The sequence below is a fragment of the Oreochromis niloticus genome, unplaced genomic scaffold, assembly GCF_001858045.2.
Source record: "Oreochromis niloticus isolate F11D_XX unplaced genomic scaffold, O_niloticus_UMD_NMBU tig00008009_pilon, whole genome shotgun sequence".
Classification (NCBI taxonomy): Eukaryota; Metazoa; Chordata; class Actinopteri; order Cichliformes; family Cichlidae; genus Oreochromis; species Oreochromis niloticus.
The window spans coordinates 1-10,488 of record NW_020328905.1 but is presented as its reverse complement, the minus strand read 5'-3'; the positions used below and the strand labels follow the sequence as shown (position 1 = coordinate 10,488).

General features: G+C 41.9%; 1 protein-coding gene across 2 annotated transcripts; it reads right to left on the bottom strand.

Moving 5' to 3' along the window:
• Positions 1–2,890: 2,890 nt before the first annotated feature.
• On the bottom strand, positions 2,891–9,058 carry LOC109199114 (RING finger protein 145-like). 2 transcript variants are annotated; one of them, XM_025905006.1, is made up of 5 exons: positions 9,004–9,058; positions 7,144–7,322; positions 6,664–6,811; positions 6,027–6,260; positions 2,891–4,499 (listed from the first exon to the last, which is right to left on the bottom strand). In XM_025905006.1, the coding sequence occupies exons 3-5, from the start codon at positions 6,745–6,747 to the stop codon at positions 4,446–4,448; spliced, it is 372 nt and encodes a 123-aa protein (XP_025760791.1). In that variant the 5' UTR covers positions 6,748–6,811; positions 7,144–7,322; positions 9,004–9,058; the 3' UTR covers positions 2,891–4,445. The 2 variants fall into 2 exon arrangements, with proteins under 2 accessions (XP_025760791.1, XP_025760792.1); XM_025905007.1 differs by having other exon boundaries at positions 7,259–7,322; positions 9,004–9,027.
• Positions 9,059–10,488: the final 1,430 nt, after the last annotated feature.

The window sequence follows — 10,488 nt, the reverse complement described above, 5'->3', positions numbered from 1 at the left end:
CAGTTCATGTCTACATACTCACTGGCTAAGTTATGGTAGTGAAGGCTCACTGACTCTGTCTTCCACTACTCTCAGACACTGTGTCATATTTTCAGAGGAGCCCAACAAACCACAGATCACTGAGCTGTCCTAACAAATCTCCAGCAATGATGCGACACGTAGGAAGACTGAGTTATAAAGACATGGCAATATTTCAACAAGGTCTTGAATTATGAGGCCCCGTCATATCTTAAACACATTAAGGTACCACATCACCCGGTACAGCTCTTCACTCTCAGACTAGCTCTTTCTAAAAGTAGAATGGGAGGCAGAGCCTTCAGCTTTCAGGGCTCTGCTCTGAACCAGCTCCCAGTCTGGATTCAGGAGACAGACACCCTCTGTACTTTCAACATTACACTTACAACTTTCCTATTTGATAAAGCATATAGTCAGCCTTGGATCAGGTGACCCTGAACCCTCCCTTAGTTACACTGCAGTAAACCTCTTGTGTGGTTACTTATAGTTACCATTTATGTCTTTATAGTGAGGGTTAATAGTTACTTCCCAACCATTTATTCGTCTTCTATCACTTATTCATCTTCGAGAATGGAGATGTGCATGGCCCGGGAGTCCCTCTGCAAATCTCAACTCTTTGTTACAAACAGTTTTATAAAAGCAACCCCCATTGTAAACCCCATATGGTGTGTCATTAACCTAAGACACTGCGTGTGTGTGTGTGCCTTCCTGCTGGTCATAAAAGGGTCATCTCCTCTACACTCTGAATCTAATATAACCACCACTACAGTCTACAGCTGATATTCCACTGGCCCTTAGACAGACCTATTACCTCGGTCTTCAGTGTCATCGTCCTCTATTCCAATGCCCTCTGCCAGTTCTTTCTGTTTGCGGTAATTCAGCAGGAATTGGCGAATGCTGAGGTCTTCCTGGTCACCGGAGCTTATTGGAGCTGGCAGACGTACTGGTCCTGCTACAATTGGAAGGAAACCACCTCGCTAAAGGAAAAACAAGACAACAATATCAAAATAGGTTTGATTACAATAAAATAAGTCAGTTAATCAAAATCAGTGTGACACAGACGCTGATGTTTTTTGAGAAGAGCCCATTAGTGACATTTAATTCCATATTTTTACCGTGAGGGCTTGTAAAACTGCAAAAACTGCAAACACCTATAGGGCCGCTGTCTAAATATTATTATGAATATCAATTCTACAACAGAAAACGACTCAGCATTTAAACCATCACGATGTATTAAATGTTTCCAAAGATACTGATAATTTGATAACCAGCAAAGTTATTTCTCCTCAAAATGCGCCTGACTAAAAGTGGGATCAACCAGTACATATAATATTCATCCTGCTACATTTAGAAAGTGGCAACAACAGTAAACATGAGTAACTCCACCGTGTGTCTATCCGGTCTTTAAGTGATGACGTGATGAATCCTACTTCTGGGCCCAAACTACTCTGCGTTTAATAAGGCTGTTGTGTTTTTAACATGTTTTAATGCTTTGTAACTTGTTCTATTTAATCTCAACAAGCCCCTTACAAAAAGTAAGTGATCACTGTCGGCCTCTCTCAGTTTTTATTACAACTATTCATTTTAAAGCTCAGTTTTTAAAACCTTACCATGTAACTACAGCCCAGGCAATGCAGCAGCACATTAATGACTAACCTCCTATGTGGATGGATTATCTCAGTTGTTCTCTTGACTGAAGTTTGGTCCGTTTACAGCATCCTGCCATGCCACTGCATTTGTCCCTAACCATCAGGAACCCTCACCTTAACTCTTATCCAGTGGAAAAAAAGTTCCCGTTCATCACTGCGTTAATGTTATGCTAACATAGCTGTTTCGCTAGTCACATAGCACATCACTATATACCAGCTAGCCAAACTTCAGTAACCCTACAAACATCACTGCTGCTTACTTTCCTGTCTTCATGTATGTCAGAAGTGATAGCAGAGCTGTGCCTTTTAATTTGTTTTAGAAATCCCTCAGTCAGAACCTGGTATATTATATTTAGATGGAAACTAGCGAGCTAACTCTCAGCTAGCTTCTAACTCCGTTACATTTCAGAAATTCTTTTTTCGTGGATGCCTGGGTGTTAAACTTCATTGTTACACCTGGTAGAGCAGCCACACTAATCCATAGCCATAAGGTTACCTTGAGTTAGGAAGATGATGATTGAATGTCCGAGTCCATAGGTTGAGGTGCAAGCACATTTCTCCCATTCTCCACAGAGGGCAGTGGCGCATAGGTGTGACGTCACTAACACTTAAGTTGCATTAGAGTTACACTTGTATGCGCCTTGAAGTAGGCACACATTGCCAGGAATGTGGTTGGAACGGCTGACTAGATAAGGCCTGGTGTCCAAATAATGAAAAAGAGCCGAAAATGGGGTTGCGGCTGTGCACGGGTGTGCACTTTAAATGTAGCACTTTTGCTCTGTCTTTCCGTGGCCGCCCAAGTGGCTCATGGGAAAGTGACAGGCCCTATGGCAGAGATTGAAGACAGGGGGCAGTGGTTCGAATCCCATGCGGACCATATGTTGGGGAAACATGTTGAAAAAAAAAAAATCCCTGGCTCTGAAATTCACCTGCTACGCTTGCTTAGAAGCCTACAGGCGAGCCTATAGATGGGCTCTCTCTGCTTTTTTTTTTTTTTTTTTTTTAACCCCTGTCTCAAAATCTCTTTTCCGTCAATCAATATTGGTTGTTATGGTTGCTATGGACCGCCAAACACGCCACACATTGTGGCTTTCTCAATCTCTTCTTCATGTCCGAACAAACGCTCAATTTTGCCTTCATTAACACAAATTATACATCAAAACGTAGGTACTTTTCTTGCCTTTCACAAAATGACACTGTCATTATTGTAGGAGTTGCCGTTTTCTCGCAAATGGCCTCGAAGCAACACAGTTGCTCCAAAGTCTATGGAGACTTGAGTGAAAATGACAGCTGAAATTCTGTAACGGAGGCGTTAAAATGATCTGAGGAGAAGTTTTTTTCTTTATTTTAGTCTGACCCCAGTCCCATCCGCTAATATAGAGGAGGGGTTGTTCATGACCTATACTGCAGCCAGACACCAGGCAGCGATAGAGACGTTTGGGCTTCGTTTTTGGGGAGCTGGCATGTTTTCTACAGTATTGCTGCCCTCTGCTGTTGCAGTACCTCACAGTCAGTTCAGTCACGTGATGCGTTGTCGCCAAAATGTACAAATAAATGAGACTTTTCAAAGAAACTGATTGTAATAGCTTTTTCAATACATTCTTTGTCTGCTCTTGACCTTACAAACTACACCCATTATTATTTGATTAACATTATTTTTGGTAAAATAACCAAGGCAATGACAGGCATAAAGTCCAAAAAAACAAATATGAAGCATTTTAACAGAAAAGAAATGGCACTGAGAGCCAGATTAAACAGAGCAGGTCCTAAAGCTGTGTTTGGACAAACTCAATGGACAAAAACAATTCATCTTAAACAAAATCTGCAGGGAGTGTCGGGGAGAGCAGCCCCACAACTACAATTCATCTCTACACATCTGTCAGTCAGAGGCAACAGTATCGAACAGCAGTTCGAAAAAAAAAAAAATCAATGTCAAAGGAATGGTGTTGGTATTAAAATAAGAAGGTGTGTACAGAAAATCCCTTAGGTTCACCTTTCAGAAGAACATGTGCAAAATACATCAAACTCTCCATTTCATCTCTTTAAAAAAATAAACACAAAAAGTCAAAGCAGCGTTGGTCAGGTTTGATCCTACACTGATCGTGTATTCATTCTCAACCCTGCAGCCCACGCTTCCCAATGTCAAGAATATGGTCATTCATACTAATAAGACCTTTAATAATAGTGCTAGTAAGTAATACTGCTGAGCGCTAATTAATGCGTCTCCATGCTGAGCCCACTCCTAACAGTAGAGGGCAGCAGAGTGATCACACCAGCTTAAAAGATGCGTCATATAGACTGGAGAAGCAGCAACACTGGCTGGTCTCAGATCAGAGGGCTTGATTTCCCAGCAGCTTCTTATCCAAAAATTCTCTTTGCTCTCAGGCACGTGAAGAAACAAAGAAAGGAAACTTTGGAGAAACCAAGCCCTCGTCTTACTTATGTATATGTATATATATATATATTTATCAACACACCTCTGGTTTAATATAGATTACGTACAGAGCAACATTTGTGTTCATTACACACAAACAGATTGGGCCGTTTCCTCGTACACAGACATCAGAGGGTATTTGGTTGCCGACATCCACAGAACAGCTTTGGATCATTGCTAGTAAAAAATGACATTAGTGTAAATATAACCCCAAAAGAAAAAACACAAGGTAGAAAAAACACATTGGTTGCAAGGTTATAGCACACTGGGGACAAACACGTTCTGTGGTCAGAGTGGCAGCAAGGTCTACATATAAGTGTGCATCAGGACTTGGCATCCTAAAGTTATCAGTCTTTCACACTCGTTTCAAAGCATATTTCTTCCTCGCCGTGCTTCATCTGCTAAATGCAGTAGCAAAAAGAAAGAGTGTGTTTTTGTGGGGAAAAAAGAAGCTGTGGCTCAGTTTGCTGGTATCAACAATTTATGGAGTAAACTGACTGACGAGCAGGAAAACGCTAATGGTCTTAGAAAATACAGGGTCTCTAATGAAAGGAGCTGATTGGCTCCTGCCATCAGCAACCAACAATGTGAATGATTGGTTGATCTGTGAGTGAGCTAAGCTTGCAACAGTAAGCACGAGTGAGAACCATAAACTAGAGCTAATGAGGCCAAAATCCGAGCTCCTTTTCAGCTCTGTGGACTAATTTATACCTCGTCTCTCCATCTTCCCCTTAGTCCATTTGCAGCGTGTGACCTTAACAATAAAGTTGCTTTAACAGTAATACAAAAGTTTGGCGATGAGGAATAGAACAGTTTTTTTTTTGCTGGGACCAGCCAAACAAGTCTGAATCAGATATTGAAGTAGTATAAAAGCAAAAGCTTGACACATGTAAGTTCTTCAATGTGAACCAAGAGTTCACACTGCACCCCTCAGCTAGACCATACCATGTGTCCTCTGCTTAGCACCAGGCTTTAGGTCATGTGAATGTCAATAAACAACATTCAGTCTGCTAACGCTCAGTATTCACTAAATCACAACACTACTGACACCCAGCAGTGAAAAACAAAAAATGTGGAGAATTTCTAGACGTTATGAAATGTTAAGACTTTGTCACGGTATAAAATACAACCATCAGTAATCGATAGTCTGATCAATTTTTAGATAAATCGTGGCACCCAAACACTATGAAATATACAGCGGTGAAAGTTAAAGCTGTACAAACAAAGGCAGGAGCAACCATCGCCCTAAATGTCGGGCATCAAAAGGTAAGGGGTAAAAGCATGACTGTAGGGAGAAAAAAAGAAAGAAAAAGCCATGATGGAAATCCGATTTTCACATTTTCTGGACATGGTGTAAAATTCCCAATTCATTCTGAGATGAGATTAGTGCATCCTGTTTTTGTATTAAATTTGAATCCCTGTGAAAGAACATGTGGAAAACAACTGCACCTGTGATGAAATCACTGCTGGCATGGGTTACACCTATCATGGGATACGTTTCACTGCTCCAAGACAACTGCCTAACGAGTACTAACATTTTGTAAAGCTGCGATCATTGTCCTCTTTTTTTACATTTTTTAATGCCGAGTGATGAATTTCTGCTTAGAGATTGTTTTAGATCATTTGAAACATAACATGGATATGAAGTTGGACATGATGGGAGAGCCAACAGCAAACAGCTGGACAAGTAGAATAGGGGATTATTTAGATTGTGTAATTATATATGCATGTATGTATGTTGTGTGTGTGTTAAAATGGAGCTCAGGGGTTGAATGGAGGAGGAGGTGGAGGACGTGGAGGAGGTTCCACTGAATGGGGAGTTGGTGGGTTAGATTGTGATGATGGACCAGTAGAGTTTGCCTGGCTCCAGCCCCAGATTAAGTCTGGGTCATGCATCCTCTTTAGATAAACATAAAAACTGTTCATACCTGGAAGCAGATAGCACAGATGTCATTATACTGCTCCAGCTGTGTATTGCTAGCTGTAGGGAGGCTTTTTATCTTGTGTACAGCATCTCTCCTGAGCAGGAAGCTCTGCCAGCCCAGCTGGGCTCTGAGCCAGACGTTATAGTACGAGTGGACCAAGATGATGGTGCTTCCCATCACACTCCACTCGCCAAATACAGTCTCTGATACACCATAGCACACCACGCACACCGCAACCTGGTGAGGTAACAAATCACTGACAGTGAGGCAGAGACAGTGCTGATGCATTACATGACAGTGTCTGTTTACAGTCAGAACTTAGCAAAGAGTTTGTGTGTGTGTGTGTGTGTGTGTGTGAGACACATAGCAGAAACTCCAGCAATCTGTAGCTCCCATTTACACAATATATGACTTCATCCATGTTCTACACTGGAGCTTTACGAAACTCCTCCACCATGAAGAGAACAACAGATCAACAGAGTGCCAAGCACCTGGCGGTAGAGTGTTTCAGAGTTATTATGGAATTAAAAAACAAGCAAATATACATGTTTAATTATTATTGGGCTGAACTGTTTGGGTAGAGCAAGTTTAAACTATTTAATTTAACGTTTTTGCACACTGCGATGCGGTTGTGTGTTACCTGGAGAGAGGTGAGGATTGAGGAGGAGATGATGATGAGAAGCCAGAAGTCCATGTGGAAGAACTGGCAGATCATATAAGCCATGTACGCTGGAAAGATCAGCAGGAAGAGACAGAGAGAAACTGCACGGAAGTGCTTCCACAAACTCCTACGGGACGGGCAGCAAAACCAGCATATGAGAAAGCAGGCAGGTTGATAGCAGGCTTTGCAAACACACTTTCAGTCAGATTGATGTCAAAAAGACAAACTGCCTGTTTAGGAATGAAGAAAGAAGGACAGTACACCGTAGTATTACTTAATTTATGATGTTAGCATGAGTTGTACTGATGACCATAGATAATGAATTCTGTGATAATTAACTAACTGCCCATAGTTATTAATAGTTGTTTATGATCAGTAAAAATAAAACAAACAGTGGGACACAGAGTTTTCTTAAAAATAAACACATGAAAAAAGTCTTTGGTATATTATCTTAGTTGCCTCTAGATGCTCCCAGGGCTAGGACTATAGGATCAGCTATCTCCAGCATGGACTGCAGGATGGAAGCAGCAACAATAAAGAGGACGATAGAGAGGAGGAAGGCTCTGTGGATGACCTGCAGCTCAATGAGGCCAGTTTGGACAGCAAGGATTAGCAAGGTGATAGCTTCAGTCATCCCCCTGCACAGAGAGGAAACACATTAGAGTTGACACACCACACAATTATATGCCTTGGCTTTGCATTCAAGTTGGAAATCATATACACGTTTATCCAGACTTGACCTTTGGGTATACAATGTCAATTATTTTATCCTATTAGACAGTTGTGTGAAATGCAGACATCCTTAAAGAATAGTTCTAGATATGTGTGTTTCCACACAAAGAGAGGTTGAAACAGACTAAACTAACACACACGTGTGTGTGTGTGTGTGTGTGTGTGTGTGTGCATGTGTGCACGTGTGTGTGCGCGTGAGTACAAAGCTAAAGCACGAAAATGAGTGCGAGTGTTTGCGGATGGCACGTTATCTAAACACGGTGAAACAGCAAAGTCAGAGAAGAAGAACAAGCACCACAGCTAGCTCTGCGAGCCTGCTGCCAGTGTGAAATGACACATTTGTGGGCGCTTCCCATGGTGGCGGCATGAAAAGAAGAAAAGGAGAAAGGATGGATGAGTTGGTGCTTAGCGGTGTTGTGCTAAAAAAATGATCGTCTTCCAAAAACCGATCGCTCGTATTTAAACTGCTATAATAACTTGTTGGTCTATAATATGTGAAAACATATATCAAATGTATCCTTCATGGATGAAATCAAGTCATCTTGAGCCACAAACAACATTCCTATAACAAGGTAGAAGCTGCAATGAGTTTTTGGTAGTGACTTTTATATATGCTTTATTTATCTAGTTCCAAAAATGGGTTGACGTTAAAAAAAGTGTTTGTTAGTTTTTTAAAAAGCGTAATCTGTGCAAGAGGACAGCAGATGTTGCAAGAAATCTAAGAATAGTTGTTTAAAGTTATTTGAAGTGGACAAAGAGGATAAGGCGTTTGTAAACCCTGTTGAGGGAAGTCTATCTAGCAAGATATGTAAAGATATTGGAGATTAAAAAACCCCATAGGGAAACATAGGAAATAATTATTTGTCAGGCAATGACTTGTTGGCAGAAGAAGAGTGGTCCTTGGTAGCCATGACAAGAAGGAGGTCCCATAAATCAGGCTGGGCTGTTTGTTGCTGGCAGGTAAAAGAAAAACAGAGAAAAATCAAAATCAAAATCAGGGGAAGTCCAGGCTGAACAAGGTTCATCCCTCGGAATTTTCACTCCAAGATCCCCTGCCTGGACCTCCCCGAGCAGATGAACATAGAAAGGCAGTTGAGCCGAGGGCTCGAACCTGAGCCTCTATGTTATGAACCTGCTAGCCCACCACATGTCGCCACATGACGGCGAGCAGAACTGGAATATCCTTCTATTTAAAGAGCGCAAGGTGCACATCGGGCACCCAGCCTTTCGCAGGAGACCACACATTTTTACACTCAAATACTCACCACATTTCACACACTCACACCTGCTTTTTTCCCTGCCCACCTTTTTCTCCACTTATTTATCAACAACCACTCCTTTTTCATCTCTGCTACCTTGCCTTTATTACATCCTCTTAGCTAGCATCAGTGACCGGAGAGCAACAACAGCAACCCAGTGCTTTTCTCATCATTTCTTTAGTCACGGTCAATTCATTGGCCTCTACGGATTAGCTAAACCAACTTTACAAAACAAGTTTCCCCGAAGAGCCCAGTTGTCATCTTAGCTGCCTAGATTTCAGGACCTAGCTAAGGACGGTAGTTACGGACACAAACACATGTAACTTACCGAAAAAAAGCCTCGGGTCCCTCTGTCACTGTGCTTATTAGGTGCTAATAATTTGATGTAAAAGTGTCGGAGACAGTGTGAAAAAATGAAGGCAGAGTTGGTAGCCTGAAGAGAGAAAGTGCAAGTTGTGGAAGGTGGAGTAATAAGCAGCAAATAGTTGAGGAATGAAGAGCTGACAAGCATGGGTATTTTCCGGTAATAAAAGGTAATAAGAGAGCAGGCGGAGGAGTTGGCAAGAGCAGGAAAAAGGAGAAGCGACTTGGCTTCTCCCGCCCCCAAGCAAGGGTCGTGACAGCGAGTCCGTGAGGGGTTCGAACTCGGGCGCTCAGATGCAAAGCGCCACTACGTACGTCTTACGCCAAACGACCAGCCGCAGAAAATATGAAAAAAAGGACATTTATCTTTTGTTCGGCAATACTTGTTTTTTTTGTGCAAAGCATGTATGGTGCTCGGTAAAGATGACACGCCGACTCACTTCTTCTTTTTTTTGTTTTGTTTTGGGTTTTTTTTGTTTGAGAAAGTTTGTTTTCAACTTAGACCATTGTCAGTGACGTCATTCTACGCGACTACCACAGGTAAGGAAATGCCTGAATCTGTAGATCTTTTTCTTTTCTTTTTGTTGTCTAAAACAGAAAAATCCCGAAACAGTCAGCTCACAAAGTTGCAGGTTGGTGGGAATTTGGCAGAACAGCCAATGACTTAAAGCATTTAGGTGCATATATCTTGCCACAAGACATGTGTGCTAAGCTAGCTAAATTAGTTTCTGTTAGCGAATCAAGTTCAAGCTCCTCACATATCATCATCCAGGGTACAGTCATATGCTGATGAGGAGATCCCATGCAGGCAACATTAAGGCAGTGTAACAAGTTAAATATGCACTGATTTTAAGCTATTTCCTAATATCTAACCATTATGATAAATGTTTGCCTGCAACTGACACAGCCAACACAAATGTCATTGAAAAAACCAAACCTTGTGATAACATGTTTTTGTTTTCCTAGAATAGAAGAAGCACATTTTAAAAAGCCAGTAGGAATAAATCTTTGTTGTTACTGCATGATTAGAATGAAGTAACAACAAGTCTGGCTGGAATAAGAAGTGGTAATCTGTGTACTGTGCTAGTGATCTGCATAATTCACCTTAGATGGTCATCTGTTTGGATGGCTGAAGTGGGTTAACGACACAGCTAATTTCATCAGGCTGCTACTGAAACATCTAAAATGATCTGCATCCACAATCCACCAGCTCAACAGCAACATCTGTCAGCTGTGCATCCAACTGGAGGCCTTCGCCTGCTGTGCTCAGGCGCTGGGCCGCGATTTCCGTCCTTGTTGACGACCTGGCTGTATCCTGTGCTGGAGAAAGCTGGTGAGGAGACGCTGCTGGTCAGCCAGGCGGCGCTGAGCTCCATATGGAACATCAATAAGGTCTGTGGATACGCTTCCCTCAAGGAACTGATCAATGAGAACTCTGACTACCTGCTTA